General features: G+C 35.6%; 2 protein-coding genes across 4 annotated transcripts in view; one reads left to right on the top strand and one right to left on the bottom strand.

The window, feature by feature from the left end:
- Positions 1-25,138, top strand: part of LOC123566576 (uncharacterized) — a 322,257-nt gene that overhangs the window by 61,235 nt on the left and 235,884 nt on the right. The window contains exon 2 of one of the 2 annotated variants that reach the window (XM_045360815.2): positions 12,778-12,873. The gene's annotated coding sequence lies outside the window, so the exon portion shown is untranslated. Of the gene's footprint in view, positions 1-12,671; positions 12,874-25,138 lie in introns of those variants that run through there. The other variant, XM_045360814.2, reaches the window with a different exon arrangement.
- On the bottom strand, positions 403-7,439 carry LOC123536155 (bromodomain-containing protein 4-like). Of its 2 annotated transcripts, none has more exons than XM_045319057.2 (2): positions 5,558-7,439; positions 403-4,962 (listed from the first exon to the last, which is right to left on the bottom strand). In XM_045319057.2, the coding sequence occupies exons 1-2, from the start codon at positions 5,943-5,945 to the stop codon at positions 4,904-4,906; spliced, it is 447 nt and encodes a 148-aa protein (XP_045174992.2). In that variant the 5' UTR covers positions 5,946-7,439; the 3' UTR covers positions 403-4,903. The 2 variants fall into 2 exon arrangements, with proteins under 2 accessions (XP_045174992.2, XP_053405702.1); XM_053549727.1 differs by having other exon boundaries at positions 5,558-7,422.

The following is a 25,138-nucleotide window of genomic DNA, read 5'->3' as shown; positions in this document are numbered from 1 at the left end:
AATGAAAGTCAGTTATATCTGATATCGATATACGATCTTCTATTATATAATAATTACGTTTCTTTTTTTTCTTTTTTTATCTAAAACTGAGTTTGTGTTTCCTGATGTCAACAAGTTAATTTTGATGTCAAGAAATAAATAGATGTTCTGATATAAATAAATGATTTTCAAAGCGGGAAAAAAAGCATTTCTTAATATCAAAAAAATATTTTGATATAAAAAATAATTCTTGAATATTTTTATATCAAGAATTAAAATGCATTTACATTGGCTCCCAAATAATCCTCCGCGTCAGAACTGCAGGCGATAAGTGTGCAGTGCAGTACTTTTCAGAACAACGACAACGATAAAGTATAATTATCAGAAAAGGGAGATAGCACATAAAAAACATTAAGCTTTCGATCAGTTAAAAACAATTTATTAATTGATATATGTAAATCTTAATGTTTTGGCATTGATTGTTCATGGCTTTTTACAACATGAAAGAATTGTAAAATAGTTTGTCATTCCGGACAATCGGAAATAATGACATATAAGAAATCCGGAAAAATCGGAAGTAATATAGAAAACATTTGCAGTTTGTATAAATTCCGGAAAATCGGAAATATTATGCAATATGAATATTTATTCCGGAATTATCGGAAATAATGTATTGATATAATTGTTTGCTCCGGAAATTCGGAAACATTACACTCCGGATATCGGAAGTATAATATGTTATTCACATCTACTATGAATTGAAAAACAGACAACGTGCTGGCAAATGCCAGTTATTTAGAGTTAATATCCCAGTTTCAATTTAACACTGAAATAAAATTATAGAAAAATTCCAGTCTGTAACCACACTGAATGTCTTTAAGTGTCCAGTATGAAACAGGATCAGCACAAGTTGTCCAAATAGCCATGACGTTGAGAGTGTATCAAGTTTTTTGCTTCATGTACATATCGTCAGAATGAAAGCTGAAAATAGATATAAAACAGCAGCAGAAAGAAGTATATGATACAAGGAGAGGGTGGGTGGGTTTACAAATAAACTTTTCCTTTCCTATGAATTTTGATGAAAGATGTACAAAATTTAAGGACGAAAATGTACCTGTTTTCAAGAAATGTCCAAAGTGACGGGGGAAGGTTGGATAATCGTTAATTGGTAGGCAAGGACGACGGAGTTGGCTCCCTTTCAAATAATATGCACTATAGAAATACTGAAGATTTCCATAATGCTACTTATCAGAAAAGGGAGATAGCACATAAAAAACATTAAGCTTTCGATCAGTTAAAAACAATTTATTAATTGATATATGTAAATCTTAATGTTTTGGCATTGATTGTTCATGGCTTTTTACAACATGAAAGAATTGTAAAATAGTTTGTCATTCCGGACAATCGGAAATAATGACATATAAGAAATCCGGAAAAATCGGAAGTAATATAGAAAACATTTGCAGTTTGTATAAATTCCGGAAAATCGGAAATATTATGCAATATGAATATTTATTCCGGAATTATCGGAAATAATGTATTGATATAATTGTTTGCTCCGGAAATTCGGAAACATTACACTCCGGATATCGGAAGTATAATATGTTATTCACATCTACTATGAATTGAAAAACAGACAACGTGCTGGCAAATGCCAAGGCGCGAACAGAAATGAGTCCATAACCATTTATGTTCGTGACCCGCCATAAATCCCCAAGATATATGCGGAACAGAACGTTGTCAAAGATGAAGCCACAAACAAAAAATGCCAATTTGACAGACGAAATACCAGGAATTTTAAGGAAAAAACCTATTAGGTGTCGTTGCAAAATGGAATAGAGCACCTTGTAAAATATTAAGGAAAATGTCATTTCCTATGTCTGACAGATGAGTGCCGTCTCTAAATAATTCTGGGGAATTTTCAATGATATCAGGATACTGAATATAAGCCCCGCCTTGTCTCATAAGGTAAGTACCTATGCAACTATTAATTCTTTTTCGGGCCTTCTCAAGCTTATAATGAGATGTTTCGTTTCGATAAGCGATACGAGGTAAAATGGCCGACCAAACAAATAATATTCCAGGGTAATTGGAAACAAGATCATGAAATAAGGTTTTTAAATACCTAACAATATAAGATAAACTTGTCTGGCCAATATCGTTTCCAGCGCAGTGGATAACAATAATATTTGGCAAAGGATGGGGAGTTGTAATTAAGCCGTTTAACCTGAGACAAATGTGTTCGATTTTCATTCCGGGCTGGAAATCCCAAAGAATGGAGCCGCCTACACACTCTAAGCCTAAATGTACACCGTCCGGTCTGTGCTGAGACCTCCAAAATGCATCTCTGATCAATGAGGAGCCAGTCACCCAGACTTTGAAGTGATCTAAAAAGAGTCTTATTGACTTTTATAATGAATAGATTAAATACTAATACTCATGTCTGGAATGTTTAAACGTATATAACTTTTGTATGCATTTGATTTCCAACGACCTAAAGCTTTGATTTCATCATCCGATCGGCCTAAACTATGCAAATATGTTGCTCCGCCAATTCGAAAGCTGTGTGATTTGAAGTAAGTGGTCGGCATTCCCGAAAACATTAAAACTTTTTTAAGGACCTGATTAAACTGGTAGGATGTAACAGGGGAGCCATCGAAATGGCAAAGAAATAATCCTTGAAAGAGTGGTCTGCATAATAAATAACTTTGTAAGGCATCATGAAGAAATTTGTTTCTTTGTGAAAACTGAATGACAATTTCGGCACCCTTACCTAGTTGATCAGTTTTTGAACCGCGAAGTAACAGTCTCACATTTGAAGACGTTACTTTAACATCATTGAATTGTAGGGCATAATTGTTAGTTGATTTGTTTGGTAACGATATTTCACTTACTCTTAATAAAGCACTAAATGCTAGTGAATATGCAACTGAAAACAAGCACGCTTCATAACGAGATGAACATACATGAATTAAATTTGGCAAAATTTTTTGCGAAAGCATAGGAAGGGTAATAGGTAATCTATTGTCTTTATGCCTTTGAAGCCTAGTCAGACCAGTAAGCATACGCTTAACAATAAATGATTCAGTTTGATCGGTAAAACTATTAATTTTATTGTAGTAACTGATTGCCGCAATATGACAATTGACAGTTTTAAACGAGTAATTATTCTGGGACATAAAAGCTATGTATTCAACGATGTGATGTAAAGGCGGAGGCCAAATTCGTTCATATAACATATTTGATCTAAAATGTTCAAATGAAGCTTTGCCGCTATTGTAGACTTTGTGGGTATTTTCCGAAAGAGAAGCCTGGATGAGAATGTTTATTTCAGGTTGAAAAGATGTAGAAATGTTTCTGGGATTTGCGTAGGAATTCTGGATGCCTGGTCCGGAAGAAGGCTCCATAGGCGGGTCCACTGAAATCGACTTATAGCATCAGATATTTGATTAACTTTACCAGATATGTGTACAGCTTTAACCTGTATATTGTTCAAAAGGAGAGATAGAGTTAACTGACGGATCAAACACATTACTCTATTATTTCGGGATGATTTTTTGTTAATAATATCTACCACTGAATTATTGTCTGACCTCAGTGTTATTTTCTTCCCTTGTAAATGAGTCCCCCATGTGAAAAATGCTAAGATAATAGGGATCAATTCTAAGTAAGTGATATCTTTAAAGATATTATCATCCCAATGAGATGGCCACTGAAAATATAACCAGCTTCCTTGAAAATATGCCCCACAACCTAAAGATCTTGAACCTGCTGCGTCTGTAAATAATTCCAATGTATCACTGGAAAACCACTGAAGGTCACTGAATATGGTATGTCCATTGAACTGATCAATAAAAATAAGCCAGACTTTTAAGTCTTCTTTCATTCCCAGAGATATTCTAACTAAATGAAAAGGTTTTTTAACACGAGACATAGCCTCATAAAACCTACAGTTGAAAGCCCTTCCTGATGGAATAGCTTTAGCGAAAAAATTTAAAAGACCAACAAGGGACTGTAGTTTTTTAAGTGTTATTTTTTTAGAATGAAAGGCTTCTGTCAATAAAATCTTAGCTGTCTCAATTTTGTCTTTCGGAATTTTTATTATTCCTTTAATTGTGTCGATTTCTAGTCCTAAATATACCATTTTTGTGGTTGGACCTTCGGTTTTTTCATCATTTACAGGTACACCCATATCCTGACAGATGAAATCGAAAGTATCTAAAAGTTTTTGACAGTTATTGCTGTTATTCACTGAAGCGAAAAAGAAATCATCCAAAAAATGGTCAATGTTTTTTGAGTTTGCCTCTTTTGATACGGACCACTGAATGAAAGTTGCGAACTTTTCGAAAATTGAACAGGAAATGGAAGCTCCTTGCGGTAACATTTTTTTGTATATAGTACTTATTATCAAAATAAATACCTAAAAGATCAAAATCACCTGGGTACACGGGGCAAAGATTGAAAGCTGATTTAATATCCTTTTTTGCCATAAGGGCAGATTTTCCTAAACGCTGTATAATTTCTATGGCATTATCAAATTTTGAGTACTGTACTGAACAAATTTCAGGGTCAATGAAATCATTTACAGAAAAACCTACCGGATAAGAGAGGTTAGAAATTAGACGCCAACCTCCAGTTTTCTTTGGCACTAGGCCAACTGGATTAATTCTCAGGTTGGATAATGGTTTTTTAGAAAAGGGGCCTAAAATACGGTCTAGATCAACCTCAGTTTGAAGTTTGTCTTTCAATACTTCTGGGTGATTATTAACAGATGTTAAATTTTTGGAAAAAATAGGGATCCGTGGGCCAGAATAATGAAGATGAAATCCTGATTTGAAACCATTATATAAGTAAATTGCATCTTCTTGATTTGTATATAAATCCAAATATATTTTTAATATGTCAGTTTTGACCGGAGTATGGCCTAATGCCCATAGATTTTGCGGAGAAATGAATCGCCGTCTTGGCCCTGGAGATCTTCCTCTGAAATTAGCAAAATTGACTAATTTGGCACAGGAAACAGATGGATGCTGAGCGTTACATTTTTGACATTTATGTTGGTAACGACAGTTAGCTTTTGTACAAAATCCTTTATAATTAAAGTCATAGCAAGGTTTGGCAGAAATAAAAGCGGGCTGATCGGACGGTGGCGAAACCATGCATAACAACCACAGTTCCGCATCAATGGTGGCCCAATCTGAGGCCGGATTACTAGCTTTGCGGATGCGGAACTGTTGGTCGTAAGAGACCCAGCCTGTTGAATGCCTTTTTGCGGCTAAACGTATTGTATGCATATAATGCAGTAAAGACTTAGACTGGGTAGGATGACGATCAATATATATGTTAAAATATATCAGAAATAAATCAGTCCATTTTTCAATGGAATCGACTTTTTCGTTACTTGTTTTTGGTTTGAATCCAAGAAGACCATTAGTTAACGGAATGATTTCTTGTTCCGGCTCGGGCTGTTTGAACGATAACAAAGCTAAATTGATATATTCACCATTCCATATTTTTTGCTTTAATTGATTTGAAACATGTAACGATATATCGTTACAAACAGAGTTAAAAACATTACCAGGCTGAGGCAATGGCGGCATCTGTGGTGGAATGGCTTGAAGTGCAGGCTGCATGTCATCTGGTTCCGGCTGTTGGGGGAGGTCATGTAGATTCAGATGAGGTGGTTGAGGTCCGTCTTGCAGATGAGGTAACATGTTGTGATGTGGGAGATGTTGTGGAGGTAGATTCAGGTCTGGAGGAATTTGTGGTGGTTGCTGTGGAAGTGGTGGAATTTGTGGTGGTTGCTGTGGAAGTGGTGGTGGTGGCTGCATCTTTGGAACTGGCAAAGGTACGGGTGGTATCTGGTGCTCCACCTGGGCATCTGGCCTCTGGCGCATATACTGAACTTGATTTCGGAGTGCTCTCCCACGACCACGTCTCGCTCGGGGCATGATGTCAATCAACATGAAAGGAAAATTAAAATTCTAATATACTAATTTCTTTGAGGAGGTTGGGGGAAGGGGTGGGGGAGAGGTTAAGTGGCAAATATAGTTCAACTATTATATACCTATCGTACATACTGGAAATAAATATAAATCATTATAGGGAACATTCTTGAAAATTGAAAAATAAAATTGAAATTATACAAATTAATATAATCTGCAAATTAATAAATGCGGTAAAAAACAAGGGTACGTGTTGTAAAGTCTACGTGTTGTAAAGTCTACTAGTCCGTAGAAATTGGGAAATTTAATGAATATCGTAATTAGAAAGCCAACGTTACACTAAAAAATTGGAATAATGACATATCAATATTGCAAGAATCAATCCGAACAATGTAATAAATAATATATATGTAAATTTTGTAATATCATATAATATATACATATAATTGCCGGCACACAAAGCCGGTATATAAACATTTGACTGCACGCCAGCAAAGCATAATGGCAAGTCAACATTATTGTGATCATGGCCAGACAAAGCCTGTATATAAACATTTGACTGCACGCCAGCAAGGCATAATGGCAAGTCAACAATATTGTGATCATTCCGGATAATCGGAAACAATTCATATATTATATGTTTGTATCCCCGGAATGAAAATCGGAAGTATATATACAAACATATAAACGCAGTCAAAATTTTTTGACTGGCACCAATTTGGTACAATGGCCAGACAAAGCCCACATTACAAATATGACAAAAAGCCATTAGGCAAACACAAATATTCTAAAGCCCACCAAACAGGGTATAATATTATGGATATATAGATCTATATATTTAGCATCCATATAGTCAAAATAATAGAAAATCTAATTATCTCAATATTTCCTGGATCACGAAAAAATTAGTTGGACTCATCTACAAAAGTATGCCGAACTTCAGTTAAACGTCGTTATATGCGATCAGCTGTGTAGATCAGATCTAAGCTGTATACATAACACGACTTCCATGAAACACATATAAACTGGGTCATATCGACTCCAGGCTCTTTACCGCAAATAAATGCATTTAATAATGGCAAAATAAAGAATTAAAATAGGATTCGCATCAATAAACAATATTTATATAAGATCTCAGTAAAAATTAAAGAATTGTAGATAAACTTGAAATTAAATTCGGCCATTTTTTTAGCGTTACACAGACGATGTATAAATGCAAGAAAATCCATCAAATTACTGAAAAATCTTCAACTAATCCGTAATTGAAGTACGATGAAAATGTGACATAGATATTCATGTTTAACAATGCAATATGATTTTTACAAATAAACTTTTCCTTTCCTATGAATTTTGATGAAAGATGTACAAAATTTAAGGACGAAAATGTACCTGTTTTCAAGAAATGTCCAAAGTGACGGGGAAGGTTGGATAATCGTTAATTGGTAGGCAAGGACGACGGAGTTGGCTCCCTTTCAAATAATATGCACTATAGAAATACTGAAGATTTCCATAATGCTACTTATGCTGAAAATCTCATCATTTTATGCTACGTAATTTCAGGTAAAGCACGTGCATTAAAATTACCGTTAAAAAATTACCTATCGATAGGTCTGAACTAATCAAATGAAAATTCAGGGTCAAGGGGGTGCGCAAGTTGAAAGATATCGACCTATAATAATGTATTATGGAAAATCTCGTTGCTGATATGTGTTATGCACCGGTGATTGCTTGACAAAGATAAAATATAGTTGAAGTCACTATGTATGACTAATCTCATCATACAGGATTTAAGAATGATTTTTTACCTCTCATGTTTTTTATTAACAGATCCTATTATATGTTGAGTTAAATTATAAGTATTTTTTTAAAGAATGAACTGGTACACGAAATTATACAAAAACCGTCTTAATTAATAGAATTAATTAACAAAATATCAGTAAATGAATAAATTACATAAAACATATCAGTATTCAGATTTATTGTATGTGTATATTTGTGTTCATATTATTTCCATAAAATATATATTTTAACCTTCCGCTATAATCATGCATGTTTGTAATGTATATATATGACGATGAACGTTTAATGTTCAAGTCTTTCTGTAAATAAACTTCTGTTCTGTTCTGTTCTGATAAAGTTAGAATTATATAACATATTGATTACGATGTGAACCCGGCTTTCAATTACGTTTTGTATGTGTCCATTATATTTCAAGTTACGTATGGGATAGTTCCTCGACCCGTCAATTCTCTCTGATCGTGAGAATAAGCGGGGTAACATTAACTAGTACCTAAATATTCCATGTAGAAGTCCAACACAGCAAATGAACAAATAATGAAGAATTTACAGTAAGAAGACTGTAAGGCAAGTCACTTATCTTTTACATTTTCAGGAAATGTTGTATGCTTACTGGTTTAGTGATTATGCTGTGTAATTTGTTGCGTGAAATAAATAGCAACGTAAACACCAAATGGTAGCATATTGAGTAATCAGCATGCAGAACTAATTAAGATATTTAGCTTCTGGCACCAGCGTAATTATCAGATTAAAAACTCGTTAGGAACTTTTTTAATTCACGTACTTGAATGAGCCTTATTGGCAAATTTATTAATAATTCATCGTCTCCTATCTGGATGACATTCTCTGTATATAGGATTAATGATTTAATTTACATTCAGCGTTCAAGTAGAATACTGAGCGCTCCATAATGTGTATATCGCTAAGCATTGGAGAGAAATGTACCTGAACGGTCACGTGGTGCTTGCAAAGTAATTACACTATATATATTCTTTCTTCGGAAAGTGGTTTCGGGACTGGAGTTAATTAGTTCTTATGTCAGTTTTCAGAATATTTTGAATAACACCGAAGTTATTTCCTGTCCCTACAATTCAGATATTCGATACATTCAATAGTTTAACGATACATCTATGTTTAAAGCATCCTTAATTTCTTTTTCCTATAGCAAATCTTGTGTTTTTATTTAAGTGTTAACTTTGTAAAATCATTATTATAATTCATACATAGATAACAACACAATTAGGTGTGTTAGATTCCATTTTTCATACAATCTCATGCATTGTTTATATCGCATTAGTGAAAACTCGACATTAATTTAGTATAATGACAAACAATGTCTGCCAATATCTATAATAATGAAAAAGATAAGACCCGTAGAAGTGATGTTACCTTTATATTTATATACAATATTTAAAAAAAAAATGCAAAATGATTTTATCATAAATGTGCACTCACTGTTTTTGGAATATAACATAATGGTACAGTGTTTCATCTATAACAGCAACATGTATTTTCTTAGACTTCTCGCGGAAGCAGATTTACGATAAGAAATAAAAAATGTTTGAACTTATATCCATTTGTATTATTTCACAAACATAACATAATAAAAACAAAACACTGCGTTTTATCTACTGCAATGCAAAAGAGTTTAAGACTGTTCAATATTTTTTTTCAAGTCGTTTAAAAGAGATGCCGACTACGAAAAATGAATATTTATAAACATTTCGTTAAAATGAAGAATGCTTTGACTCTGGTAAAATTTGAAAGCAACTAAAGCCGTCAGCACATAATCATATTTACTGAAATTACCTCATTTATAGATTGGTATCGACAGATATGTACATTTTCAGCGGCGGGAATTTTGTGCGACTCTTAAAGAAGGCAATTATTATTCTGCGAAAGAACGATACAATGACGTCACTAATATCGTCACATACATTACGGAAAATATGTAGACGTCTCGGATCCAGTTGAAAATACACGGATATTAAAAATATGAAGTTTCCATATTTTAACTGTTTCGTTTCCGTGTTGATGATGCCATACATTTAAAAAATGTTTTTCAGTCAGACAATGATTTTGCCTAGAAAGAGTAGCACATGCTCTAGAGTGAATTGATTTATCTATATAGACCTACGAAGCAGTTTCTGATAGGAAAATAGTCAGTGGTTTAGTTGACCAGTTCTTGAAGTCTGCTTTTTTTGACTACAAACGTCTGCAGTTGACGTAATGGTATTCCATAGTGCCGTCAAGGATGTGGAAAGTATTTAAAATCAAAACAATAGGCTATATATCACTTCACTAAAGTTCAGATGTGAAGGAGCGAAAGATGTGATACTGATATGCATCTGAAAAACAGACAGTGATTTTAAAGACAAAATCTCTGTTTGATATACATTATTTTGATTTTAAGTTATTTTTTTACTCTAATAGTATCTTCATTCGTGATTTCGAATTCCTTTTCAGCTTTGACGTAATAATTGTGATGTACAAACTATTCTATTGCATAATAACGCGCACTTTTCAACAGTGTAATGTGCATCTTGTTGAGTCTTAAGTTTTGCTGGGAAAATATGTAAAAAGAAATTAAAACCTAAGTTTTTGTAAGCTTCTATCCGTAACTGAAGACGCAGAAAATCCTAGGAAGATATCTTATTTGTAACAACAGTATACATAGAACAATAAGGTAGAGCCAATTAGCAGTTGTGACTACAGTGAAAACTCAAAGACTAGTGCTTGTAACAATGGATGGACTTATCTGTATCTGCTCCAGCAAACCCCTGCAGTGACCCTCTAACACTTGATATATTTCAAGTTTCAAACTGGTGCTTACTTTGCAGCTATTCTTAAAACTTCCGTTTGTGAAGTACAACATTTTCAAACGGAAACGACCTAGCTTAAATAGCGAATATTTGTTCCCCATTAAAGAGCGCTTCATTGATGCCAATGAATTATTTAAACGCTTTGATTAGTTCCCGCATGAATTCAGATCTCTTAACTTAATTACTAGCTTTTAACAATGTTTTGTAACTCAATGGTTAAGTGATCAAAGATGTTCTTTATAGTTCTTTTGTTTTGAAATATTTACGAATGCCTAAGACAACATTAAGACAAATATTAGTTAACGCTTATCTTTGATAAGCCAGTTTTAAATGTACACCAAATTATCTCTAGGACCGAGTAAAGGCAGGGAAAATGAACGACAGTTGAACGAATTCTCTATATACATATGTACGGCCATGACACGTTTGAATAAAAAGGGCATTTCTAAGGTTTAATTTCACCTGTGATAAAGATACGTGTATTTATCCAGTCGGCGGCTGAATATGTATTAATTACTACACTTGATTAACATCCAGGAAGTATTTTTTCTTTGCAAAAGTGAGTTTGACAATAAATCAGTTCATGCATGTCTCTTATGTTCTGCTTCAAACGGTATATGTTATGTTGTTTTAAAGTTAATAAATAAAAAAGTATGAGGAGAGCGCCAACGGTCGGACCAGGAGTCATGGGTAAAATCTCGGTTCAAGCGCACTCTGATCACGGTTCTAGCAACCACTTATAACGGCAGGAGTACACACACAATTCAATAAGGAAATAGAATATTGAATATAGTAAAGTCATTTAAGTTTTTAGAACTGCAGACTCCATAAGAACTTATTGAGCGATTGAGCGTAGTTAAGTCAAATTCGTTTTGGGAACAAAAAAAAAATAGTTATGCGTAATAAAGTCGTCACTTTAGTTTTAAGATTGCCAGAAATCAGGAACAGAGTTATTGTGCGTAGTTAAGTCAGTTAAGTTGTAAGAACGGCAGAACTCTATAAAGAAGTTATAGTGCGTAGTTAGCCTAAGTCACTTAAGTTGTAAGAATGGCAGAACTCCATAAAGAAGTTATCGTGCGTAGTTAGAACTGCAGAACTCCACAAAGAAGTCGTTTTTCGTAGTAAAGTTGCTCAGTAGTGAGAACTGCAAAATTTAAAAAAAAAAAAAAAAAAAAAAAAAAAACAACATTTTATTGTTTGTAATAAAGTCACTTATGTTGTAAGAACTTCAGAACTACATAAAGAAATTATTGATTGCAGTTAAATCACTTAGTGATACATTCTGAAAACTGCATAGCTCAAAAAATAAGCCACTTAAATAGTTAGAACTGCAGAACTCTATGAGAATTTATTGTGCGTTGTTAAGTCATTACGTTGTCAATGGAGAAATTATTGAGGGTAGCTTTTAAGTTATTTAAGGTGTGAGAAATGTAGAACTCCATAAAGAATTTATTGAGCTTAGTTATGAGAATTGCAGAATTCAATACAGACGTTTTTGATAGTAGTAAAGCCACTCAAGTGGTGAAACATGTAGAATGATTGAGGGTAGATGTTGACTCACTTAAGGTGCGTGAAGTGCAGAAATCACTGAGAAGTAATTGAGTTACTGAAGTTGTGACAACTTCAGTATAACATGGATTTATCGAGCGTCACTCATTGTGGCAACTGTCTATACAATCCATGTAAAATGATTGACTTTAAACAGAATTTACTCAATGCTTTTCAACTAGCCTATATTCGAGAAGGTGTTTAATAGTGTAAGAAGAAACTACTTTCTACTAAAACCGCTTTAAATACACAGAGGTGTAATAATGTCGTATCAACGTGCCTTTAAATGCAGTACAATCATAATTTTAAAATAACAATAAAACTTAAATAAACTGTTTTTACTCGTAATAATACTAGCAGTTTCTAATTAATTCCGAACACACAGACAGTAATCACCAGAATGTGATATAATTATTTCATTTATTATGCAAAAATATTTCCGATTAATATGCTGTTTGATCGATATGCGATGTTTTTGTTGAATTCACTATTGTTTAATGATTCAAACCAGAAGGCAATACATGAATCATGTCAGTACTAGAAACTTTATCGATGATTAAATCGCCACAGCCTTGTGCAACGGTCGGGACAATGCGTCGTTAGAAACTGTGCAATCAAGATCCTATAAAACTGGTTATAATTTTTGAGGTCGTTTATAAAGTGACTGAAATGATTTTACTTTGCAGTAGCGGGAAAGTGACGAAGTATCGGGCTTTACTGACATGAAAATAAAGTGTATAACGACTGTTATAAAATTCAATTGGATAACAATTCATAATAAGGTAAGACTCTTCTTCAGTCATCTGCGGCTATGTATTACACTTCTTAAAAGATTCACGCCTTTGCGTCCTTTATTGATTTCACGTAAATTATTAACAAAATGTTTAGATTAATGCAATAAACTAACAATCTTTAAATGTAGTACCTACTGAACTTAAATGTTATTTAAGAAATTCGTAAACAGAAGGTAATACGCTAGTGATCATAGAGCATATAAAACATATACCCCACTATCTATTTCGGATTTAGGAACATTTCGAACCATGTGCGATAAAATGTTTTATGTCATTTGTTGTGCTATCAATTACATGCTCAGAATGAAAAAAAAAAAAAAAAGAAACCACACAGGTTTCTTTGACATTGATATGTAAACGTATGTCCATTACTCCCTTTCATTACGCGGCAGATGTTATCACCACATGTATATTTATCAGCACCAGTCCAGTGATTATGATGGTATTTAAATAAAAAAAACAACAAAATAGCTGGGTGTTTTATGTACAGCAAGGTTAATCTGAATGGGTTTTTAAGTTTAGTCACTTAGTCACTTTAAAGCAAAATTTTAAGACATTTTTCACTATTTCTATATTCTGTTAGAGATTGATTTAAGGAACAAAAAGACCCATCACATACAGTTCGTTCACATTAGAAACATTTGTTTTATTTTTTTACATAATGTTCTAATTACCCCTCTTTAAATGGAAGTATTTTGAAAAGCAGCATATTTCTTTAATTTCAGCATTATTTCTAGTTTTACATTTGCATTTGGTAGATATCAGACTGATATCTAAAGGATCATAATGTTGTTTTTTTTTCAAAATGTGGCTGCCGCATTTTCCGTTATGAACATAAAATATATTAATTTCTTCTTAAGGACGTATGCTAGAATTTGGTGCGAAAATTTTCCCAATAACAGAATTTCTTCAAACTTTGGATATTGAAGGACAATCATCTAAGAAACAAAAAAATGCAATAAAAATCATAGGTCACCGGATTCGAAAAAGAGTTATCTGCCCTTGAAAACGGTATTTCACCCAAAAATGACGTTTTCAAGGGCAGATAACTCTTTTTCGAATCCGGTGACCTATGATTTTTATTGCATTTTTTTTTTTGTTTCTTAGATGATTGTCCTTCAATATCCAAAGTTTAAAGAAATTCTGTTATTGGGAAAATTTTCGCCCATCTCATATACAGGGAATTCTAGCGTACGCCTTTAAATGCTATTTCCGATAATTGTATTTCAAAGGTTTTGAATCTACTGTTTTTTTGGTTACCTCCCTGTATGATTTTAACTGTAAAAGTTCATGTGCAGTCTTAAAAGTAACACTTTTCTGAGCACATGAACTGTTTTAGCATAAAAGTTTAAGCCTTATGGAACTTTTAAGACTGCATAAAGCTTTTGAATTCCTTTATTTCTAATTTCTCGTGATTAGTCAGTCATGGTAAGCAAAGGAAGGTTAAAATAATTTTGTAAATTTCATTACTGTAAAAATAAAAGTTTGACAGTTTTAATCAAATTGTTCTTATGTTCGTATCATGACATTAGAAAAGTGAGTTTATCATAATTATTTATATTTCATTGTTGAGCAAACAGGATAGGAAAATCAGATTTTAAAAGTTCTCATTGAGAAAATACTCCTTGAACATAGATATGAATGATCAGATCTTAACATTTCACACAAATCCAAAATCTGGTAAGCACACTTAAATTAAACCAAGCTCTTCTGATTTAAGTATAAAGATATTTTTCTTCCCTTTGAATAGCTCATAGCACATGTTATGACTATTGTACTATGTTGCGATTGTGAAACTTAAGATAAAAATGCAAACTTTGACATTGCTTCTTTCAGCAGCTTTCATCAACAATAAGAATCCAATCAGTAGATGATGAGGATATAAATGATAAAATCCTCATAGTATATGAGAAAACAAACAATCTAGTAGCATTTATTTACTGATTAAATACTGACAATATATCAGTTTAGGTTTTTACTCGGCATATTGGCTATTAATTTGTCATTAGCCGTCCAGATAAAATAATTATATAATAATAATGACAAGTCCTTATTAAACAATAAGAGTTTCAAGTGCCAGTGCATAATTGCCTATGATAAAGATGTTTTTAATTTCAGTATTATAAATGTTTCCGCATTCAGGTAGCTACATCTTATGGGATGTTTCTTAATATGTTGGGTCGTGAATTTCATTTACCGCCGCTTTGTGAAACAATGAACGTACAATTAAGCTCTGTAGAGCTTTTGAGCGACCCTATTTTAAGAACAGTTAAAACCAGTTATACTTTCCCAGCAATTTGCTGGTACCGATTTACAGCTGGATCGATCGAGGCAGTCGTGATAAAATGCCTTGCCAAAGGACACACCGCAATGGGAGTAGCCAGGAATCGAACCAGGGGCCTTCACCTCCGTAGGAAAGTGTCTTAGCCCTCTCGACCAATTCTTCCACTACAAGTCATAACTAATATATTACCATTAAACTACAAAGCTCATAATTATCATATAATAATACTGAAATATTTTTCTAAATATTTTCTAAATATCGAAGTTCAGGTGCTGTTTGAATTCTAGTTCGATTCCCGGCGCCGGCACTGGAATTTATGAAATGCTATACTAGTAGATTTATAGTTTTTCCATCTCCGCAGTACTGGTTAAAATCACTTGGGACAAGAAGAAGTGTACTGGTATGCTGTACATCTGGCACGCTAGAGAATCTAGAGAATATATTCAAAGGTGTAGGCTGTCTATGTCAGCTGGATCTCTCTCCCTCTCTCTCCCTCCCTCCCTCTCTCTCTCTCTCTCTCTCTCTCTCTCTGATGACTTGGATGTGTGCTTGCGTGTTCTAAGAGCGGGCGGAGAACTGTCTGTAGCTCTGTCCCTCTGGTCAGATCTGTCTGTATCTGTAATTGTAGAGGATCAGTTTCGCGCCTTAAATTGCTACGTTGTATGTAAAGGATTCTATGTTATACCTAGAATGTGTTTGAAGACGTATACAACTGAACTCGTATAAAATGCTTACACAAAACGTTTAAGAAACGTATAACCAGATATAATGTTTTGATATTAAGTCACATGAAGCTGTTCACGAATGCATATTTATACAATATATGTCCAAATTATTGAATATTGAATGTAACTAGATCTATGCTGTGCATGTTCTAAAATGATTTGAAATTGTACTGTAATGAGATAGAAACAGAAAACACAATTTAGACTGTAGACACCGTTTCCGTGGAATATGGACATTTTAAAAACCATGTAATTTATTTAATACGCATATCGTATTTCAAATATTAAAAAAAAATAGATTTCATGTAATGTCAGGTATTCTGATTTAACAAAGAAGTAACTGCTTTTTAATTGGTTTAGCGCCATTTCCAACTGGCAGTTAACCTAACCATTGTCCCTGGATTTTTAACCAGCACTAACCTGTTCTCTACAAGTAACTGCCAACTTCTCCAAGTGAATCAAAGACACTGACGAAATGACCTCTAACAATGTCAGTTTGCGTGGGGATCAAACTCGCGAACCCGTGTTCCGCTGATCTGCACTCTCGCCATTGAGTTTAACATGTGGCGTTTTTATTTACGACCAGTATACAGTGGCATCATTCTTGTGCGTTGACTCGCATGTTTCAGTTTTACGTGAAATATCATTTCTTCAAACTAGGGCTACCCACACTCTCTGTTTGTAATTATAGGGTCATACTGATTTTGTTTATGATGCGGCTGTCACATTTATGTATTAAGCATCAAACCTATCAATTTCTCTTCTGTAGTTGTTATCTCCGATATTGGACAATGGTTTGAGTATTTGATTTTATAGTAGAAAAATATTATTGAATTCATTGCTTTATTACCTCCCTTTATAGCACTGTCTGTATCAGTTCATGTGATTCTTTTCTTACCGTGTAAGTATGCGTGTTCTCTGTACAGTAGCGTTATGTATTATTACAATAAGTTAAACGCTTTATAATGAAACGTTAAATGCATGTTACAGTCATTCTGCCTGATGAGATACCACTTTAATTAATTACAAACTGTCATTCAAACTTTAATTTCCCTTTAAAGCTCACTTTGTTTGTTTGTTCCGAATCAACTAAATCATCCGATTGCATCTGACTGCACTTGTTTCCCGTTCATTATATGACGTACACAAAGTGATTGCAGTAATAAAAATGCACTATCTAATTATGTACACCCGAAAGAATTCGTTGACCTTCGGTCATAGTACTTTTGCATTTAGTAAAATTAGAATTTTTACGAACTACCCTCTTTTGATTGTTTGTGGTGAGACAGATGGTGGAATCCATAAAAAGCAATGTTAATTGTCCACTGGGACTGAGGTACGGGTGACTTCAGTCCTTTATAGTTTGGCCTTTGATTGTGCTTCTCTCGCTCTGCCTTCTGCAAAGTTCCTGAGTACATCTGTATGTGTTTCACATATCACGCCCTTTGTTTTCATTATGCGTGTTAGGAATTCGACTGTAATAGTAGTGCCCTGTAATTTCAGAACTTTATTATTATGTTTGATGAACAGGTTTAAATTCCCCCAATTATATATTTTGCTGCTGACCGACCGGGGGCCGAAACTCCGCTGTGCTGCTGTATTTGTTTGTTTTTCCTCCGTGACTGTCACTTTGTCTACATACATGATTATTAATAAATGATATTAGACCCACATTCATATTTGAAGATATGAACAGTTAAAGATAGACACACAACTGTAGGGTGCTTGAGAGGATTGTGTTATTGGATTGCCGTTTTCCTGTTAGATAAATGTCCCTGTAACCAACAATACTAGTAATATTTTCCAGATACTTTATTATTATTTTTTGATTCAGCAGACGATTATCTGTATGATTCGACATTGTCTGTACAATTTGATATACAATGAAGCTTTTACTACTTTCTTTATGCTTGACATGTCAGATTTTTATGTCAGTGTCATACTTTATGCGTATAGGAGCAAACATTGATTTGACATTTAATCAGTTTATAGTTGAAATTCATTGTGTAACATTTTGTACCTTTCCGTTGATCGCCCATCGCCTAATTATCAAAGCGCGATAGTAGCATAGGGGCATGGTTGAAAAGCAGGTAATTCTCGAGTCGGATCTTTCCAACTGCACTTACAGCTAGTGGCAAAATGTTTAAGTCAATAATATACTGGTAGGATAGCGGTGGTTGAATGATATGTTGAAATAATGGAATACTACTATAGCTATCCTACATAATTCTCATTCCATCTTACTGTCGCTATAATGCCGTCCTACTATCCTTCCATCGCTTTTTGGAAAATAAGGAATCCATAAAACTATGTCATTTTACCGAATCAATACGTTTTCGTGCTGAAATAGCAGATGAATGGGTATCACTAACTGAATGTGGTTGTTTGACGTACGCCACAAGAAGGTGATGTTAGGATTATCTAATAGCATTTCATCGCTTTCTTGTCGTCCTGTTCACGCTCCCCTGTTACACTACAATCGCTTTCCTGTCGTCTTGTTTACGCTCTCCTGCTACACTACAATCGCTTTCCTGTCGTCCTGATTCGCTCTCCTGGTACTCTACCATCGCATTCATGTCGACCTGTTTATGCTCTTCTGTTACTCTACCATCGCTTTCCTGTCGTCCTGATTCGCTCTCCTGGTACACTACCATCGCTTTCCTGTCGTCCCGATTACGCTGTCCTGTTTAATACACCACCATTTCTTTCCTATCATCTTGTTTACGCTTTTCGGTTACACTACACTCGCTTTCATGTCGTCCTAATTACGATCTCCTGTTACACCACCATCGCTTTCCTGTCGTTCTGTTTTCGCTATCCTGTTACACAACAGTCGCTTTCCTGTCGTCCTGTTTACGCTCTCCTGTTACACTAAACTCACTTTCCTGTCGTCCTGCTTACGTTCTCCTGTTACACCACCATCGCTTTCCTGGCGTCCTGTTTACGCTCTCCTGTTACTCTACCATCGCTTTGCTGGCGTTCTGTTTACGTTCTCCTGTTACTCTACCATCGCTTTCCTGGCGTCCTGTGTACGCTCTCCTGTTACTCTACCATCGCGTTCCTGTCTTCCTGTTTACGCTTTCCTGTTGCACCACCATCGCTTTCTTGTCGTCCTGTTTTCGCTCTCCGGTTACACTACACGCGCTTTTCTGTCGTTCCGTTTACGTTCTCCTGTTACACCACCATCGCTTTCCTGGCGTCCTGTTTACGCTCTCCTGTTACTCTACCATTGCTTTCCTGACGTCCTGTTTATGCTCTCCTGTGGCTCTACCATCGCTTTCCTGTCGCCCTGTTTATGCTCACCTGTTACACTACCATCGCTTTCCTGGCGTCCTGTTTACGCTCTTACGTTACTCTACCATAGCTTTCCTGGCGTCCTGTTTACGCTCTCCTGTTACTCTACCATCGCGTTCCTGTCGTACCGTTACGCTCTCCTGTTGCACCACCATCGCTTTCCTGTCGTCCTGTTTTTGCTCTCCGGTTACACAACACTCACTTTCCTGTCGTCATGTTTATGCTCTCCTGTTACTTTACCATCGCTTTCATGTCGTCTTGTTTACGCTCTCCTGTTACTCTACCATCGCTTTCCTGTCGTCCTGTTTACGCTCTCCTGTTACTCTACCATCGCTTTCCTGTCGTCCTGTTTATGCTCTCCTGTTGCTCTACAATCGCTTTCCTGTCGCCCTGTTTATGCTCACCTGTTACTCTACCATCGCTTTCCTGGCGTCCTGTTTACGCTCTCCTGTTACTCTAACATAGCTTTCCTGGCGTCCTGTTTTCGCTCTCCTGTTACTCTACCATCGCATTCCTGTCGTACCGTTACGCTCTCCTGTTGCACCACCATCGCTTTCCTGTCGTCCTGTTTTCGCTCTCCGGTTACACTACACTCGTTTTCCTGTCATCCTGTTTAGGCTCTCCTGTTACTCTATCATCGCTTTCCTGTCGTCTTGCTTAAGCTCTCCTGTTACACTACACTCGCTTTCCTGTTGTCTTGTTTACGCTCTCCTGTTACACTACACTCGCTTTCCTGCCGTCCTGTTTACGTTCTCCTGTTACACCACCACCGCTTTCCTGGCGTCCTGTTTACGCTCTCCTGTTACTCTACCATCGCTTTCCTGGCGTCCTGTTTACGCTCTCCTGTTACTCTACTATCGCGTTCCTGTCGTCCTGTTTACGCTCTGCTGTTACTCTACCATCGCTTTCCTGTCGACCTGGTTATGCTCTTCTGTTACTCTACCATCGCTTTCCTGTCATCCTGTTTACGCTCTCCTGTTACACCACCATCGCTTTCCTGTCGTCCTGTTTACGCTCTCCTGTTACTCTACCATCGCTTTCCTGTCGTCCTGTTTTTGCTCTCCTGTTACACCACCATCGCTTTCCTGGCGTCCTGTTTACACTCTCCTGTTACACCACCATCGCTTTCCTGTCGTCCTGTTTTCGCTCTCCTGTTACACCACCATCGCTTTCCTGCCGGCCTGTTTACGCTCTCCTGTTACACTACAATGGCTTGTATACCCACCATTTTACGCTCTCCTGCTATAAAGAATATAGCAACAACACCTGACTCTCGTATTAAACGTAGAAAGGAAATATAATTAGTTTTTTTCATTCTCTGCAAATGGATTGATTCAACAGCTGTTACCTTAACCAAGAATTGCTTAAGCCTATGCACATTTATTTATGATGTGAAGACATAATATAGAGTAATGGTGTCGTTTTACGTGTAATTAATCACATTGTAGTTTTAACATGTTTAGGTAGATGCAATTATATCAGAACTACGGTATTAAGAAAAAATACATAAAATGCCGGTGCATTATTGTGTTCAGTAAAATCTTATTATGACATTGGTTTTCAGGAAACAGAATTCTTTGGTTTTCTACTCCAGAAGCATACTTAAAGCGAAAATGTATCTAACTGCAGTCGGCAGCTGCCAAGTGCTGAAAATTCGGGAAAAAGAAAACAATTACACGGTGGGGAAACCAAGAATGCAACGTCATCAAATAGCAGCGCAAATGAGCTGACCACAAACAAATTTACGTCGATTCAGGTCAGAAAAGTCTTGTAACTTTTTTATTACTGCAGCTTTCGACTCGAGATAAAGAGCACCGTACCCGGCCTGGAGTATACTATTCTGTGGTAGTGTTCCATGTTGTACGTATAGCTTGGTTTTTGCTCGAAAATGCGAACAGTTGGCAAAGAGGGTATGAGCTGTACCACACTTTTGTCTAAGAAAGTGAGTTTTGATCGTATTTTCGTGAAATGAGGACAGATTTGACGCTCATTTAATATCAGTGACGAGCATAATAGTCAACCACTGTTTTATTTTGCTATTTACAAGGATATCTGACGATATTTTATTCAAAACAAACAACATTATTAAAATGAGAACATCCACACTGACGACTTTGTTGGAGAACATCCACACACTTAATTACCATTATTGCAGTTATGCTTCCTAAAAGCTATGTCTTAGGCAGTCAAGCTACGTTGTTCAACAACCAGTGTCGTCTATACATACAATCAGCAGTTCTAACCATTTACCTCGAGTCTAGACCAGTTAAAATAGATCTGCCTAATCATATGGCAATGGCTGAGCACATGTTAGGCTAACATTAATCTCTGTGTATAGTGTGGCATAAGGACACGGTGTTCAGATTGGTTGCATCTTAGGAAAAAAATTTTAAGATAACAAGACAAATTTGCATAAAAGTCCTGCAAACAAAGTTTCAAAGCAAATAGAGGATTGGAATAGTTATTGTATTGTTATTTTGTTTATAACTATATCCACCCCAAAGTGCATAAAACACGGATAGTTAGTACTTTAACTAAATATTATAACTAAGATATTTTAAATCTTATTTCAGCAAATGGAAGTCTCTTTCAAATATCAAATACAATCCAACCTTATACATAAAAAGGGCATTATCACTTAAGGTGATTATGCACATTTGATAAACCGGCAGAAAGGCATACAATGTATTATCATTGCGTAGACTAAAGCCTGGGTTCTGCATACGGAACCGAAATTCTTTTATTGAATGGCAATCCCATGACAACAATATTATATTTCTAAAGATAAAACGTGATATTAAAATTGTTCGAACATTAAATAGTTCTAAATAGTGCCTTTAAATCAGCTTGAAATGCGCTGATCTCTTAAAATAAAGGCAACGTCTATAGCCTAGTGGTAGAGCGTCCGCTTTGAGCGCGCGAGGTCGTGGGTTCGATCCCCGGCCGCGTCATACCAAAGACGTGAAAAATGGTATCAGTAGCTTCCTTACTTGGCGCTCAGCATTAAAAGGGAAACTGGCCTCTTCTCTCATACCCTCGTGGAGATTGATCCCATCAGGAATGAGAGGTCGAGAGTGAATAATATAAGTTGTAGAACTTCCTTCACAATCATCCTAAAATGAATTCTGTATAAACTAAAATAAAGGTACACGTAAGACCGTAGCTTATATTTTCGACTGAGAAGATTCATTAAAAGCTTCATTGGGGACAATTTACTTTTGAAAAGATGATTATATAGGCACATATTACAAAAAGTTACTTAAGGTCAAAACATTTTGTTAAGCAGAAAAAATCACATGACACTATCAATTTACATTTGCCAAAAGTTGCAAGTTTATTCTATAATTTGGAAAAAATCGGAGTTTAATCGAATTTTAAATCAGTGAAGAAAAACAAATGGATCAGAACTTGTAGAACTACCTTAGGCAACATACGGGAAAGATTTTCATGTGACGCCTTCAACTTTCGTCAGTATTTATACACCTTTCCACACTCCTCACAGCCTTGGTTTTTTCTCTCCGCTGTGATTGTCTTAAGTGATCCCGCAGAGCAGGTTTTCTGGCTGAAGCTTAGCCCCTAATATCGCACTTCAATCAAATGCTGCTTTATTAAAATAAATTTCCCATAATTTGAAATGTACTGCAATGCTATTGGACAAAAAATAATTTCAAACATTAAATACTGTTACAACTGTATTAATAAATTTACTAGTTGTGGACACCTTTTGATATTAGCAGATCTTAATAATTTCAAACTATTTTATAGAGCTTGAGCCGTATTGTTCATTAATAGAAGTTCAGCCAGGAAAATTGTAAGGGTGTTTAAGTATAGGTTTGTGGTTTGGCAAAAGAAATTTACATATACTTTGTTATCTCGCATGTGTAATTGGTGCCAAAATTATTTAAATGAAATGAGAAGATATATTTTTCTAATTATTGGCTACCTGTTTAGTATTTAAAATTATTTTGTGAACAAATTTAAGCTCCGCATACAGTATGTGACTTACCGGGTTAATAAACGACTGGAAGTAAATGTTGATTTACCAAAATTAATTTCCCAACGACATTTGTTGTTGAACAACGTAGCTTGACTGCCTAAGACATAGCTTTTAGGAAGCATAACTGCAATAATTGTAATTGAGAGTGTGGATGTTCTCCAACAAAGTCGTCAGTGTGGATGTTCTCATTTTAATAATGTTGTTTGTTTTGACTAAAATATCGTCAGATATCCTTGAAAATAGTAGAATAAAACAATGATTGACTATTATGCTCGTCACTGATATTAAATGAGCGTCAAATCTGTCCTCAATTTACGAAAATACGATCAAAACTCACTTTCTTAGACAAAAGTGTGGTACAGCTCATACCCTCTTTGCCAACTGTTCGCGTTTTCGAGCAATAACCAAGCTAAACGTACAACATGGAACACTACCGCAGAATAGTATACTCCAGGCCGGGTACGGTGCTCTTTATCTCGAGTCGAAAACTGCGGTAATAAAAAAGTTACAAGACTTTTCTGACCTGAATCGACGTAAATTTGTGTGTGGTCAGCTCATTTGCGCTGGGTTTTGATGACGTTGCATTCTTGGTTTCCCCACCGTGAATTAACATAATAGTTATGGTTGACGCTGTTTGATGTCATGTTTTAAAAGGACATGTCAATAGACACTGATACCGCTTTCATTTAATGTCATGTTTTAAAAGGACGGTGACCCTGCTTTCAGTTGATGCCATGTCTTAAAAGGACGTGTCGGTACATGCTGTCGTTTGATGTTATGTTTTAAAGGCAGTGACTCTGCTTTCCTTACATGTCATGTTTTAAAAGCACGTGTCAGTAGGCAGTGATTCTGCTTTCCTTTCATGTCATGTTTTAAAAGGACGTGTCAGTAGGCAGTGATTCTGCTTTCCTTTCATGTCATGTTTTAAAAGGACGTGTCAGTAGGCAGTGATTCTGCTTTCCTTTCATGTCATGTTTTAAAAGGACGTGTCAGTAGGCAGAGTACCCTGTTTTCTTTTGATTTTTAATGGCATGGTTCAAAAGGACGTGTCAGTTGGCAGTGATCCTGATTTCGATTAAAGTCGTCATGTTTTAAAAGGGTTAGTAGGCAGTGACTTTGCTTTGCTTTCATGTCATGTTTTAAAAGGACTTGTCAGTAGGCAGTGATTCTGCTTTCCTTTCATGTCATGTTTTAAAAGGACGTGTCAGTAGGCAGTGATTCTGCTTTCCTTTCATGTCATGTTTTAAAAGGACGTGTCAGTAGACAGAATACCCTGTTTTCTTTTGATTTTTAATGTCATGGTTCAAACGGACATGTCAGTTGGCAGTGATCCGATTTCGATTAAAGTCGTCATGTTTTAAAAGGACATATCAGTAGGCAGTGACCTTGCTTTGCTGCTTTCATGTCATGTTTTAAAAGCACGTGTCAGTAGGCAGTGACACTGCTGTCGTTCGAAGTCATGTTTTGAAAGAACGTATCGGTAAGCAGTGACCCAGCTTTCCCTTTCATGTCATGTTTTAAAAGAACGTTTCGTTTGGCAGAGCCCCTGCTGTCGTTTGAAGTCTTGGTTTGAAAGGGCGTGTCAATAGGCAGTTTGAAGTCGTGTTTCAATAGGATGTGTTAGTATGCAGTGACCTTGCTGTTTTTTGATGTCATGTTTTACAAGGACATTTCAGTAGGCGGTGACATTGCTGTCATTTGATGTAATATTTAAAAGGACGTGTCAGTAGGTTGTGGAGGACGTGTCAATAAGAAAAGCATATAAATAAATATGATATCAGATAAAACCAAGGAATGTATAATTATTAGCTTTCAGTTATTTTCATCCTTTTACATATTTTATCACTTTTGAAGGAATTATCAATGTCAGGTCTAATTGTCCACATTGTAGAGTTGTTTCGAGAAAATGTCTTTTAACTGGGTTAGGGGAATTGGAATATTGGGATGTTTGAG

The sequence above is a fragment of the Mercenaria mercenaria genome, chromosome 8 (genome assembly GCF_021730395.1).
Source record: "Mercenaria mercenaria strain notata chromosome 8, MADL_Memer_1, whole genome shotgun sequence".
In the NCBI taxonomy this organism is placed as follows: domain Eukaryota; kingdom Metazoa; phylum Mollusca; class Bivalvia; order Venerida; family Veneridae; genus Mercenaria; species Mercenaria mercenaria.
This window is presented reverse-complemented; position numbering and strand designations above follow the sequence as displayed.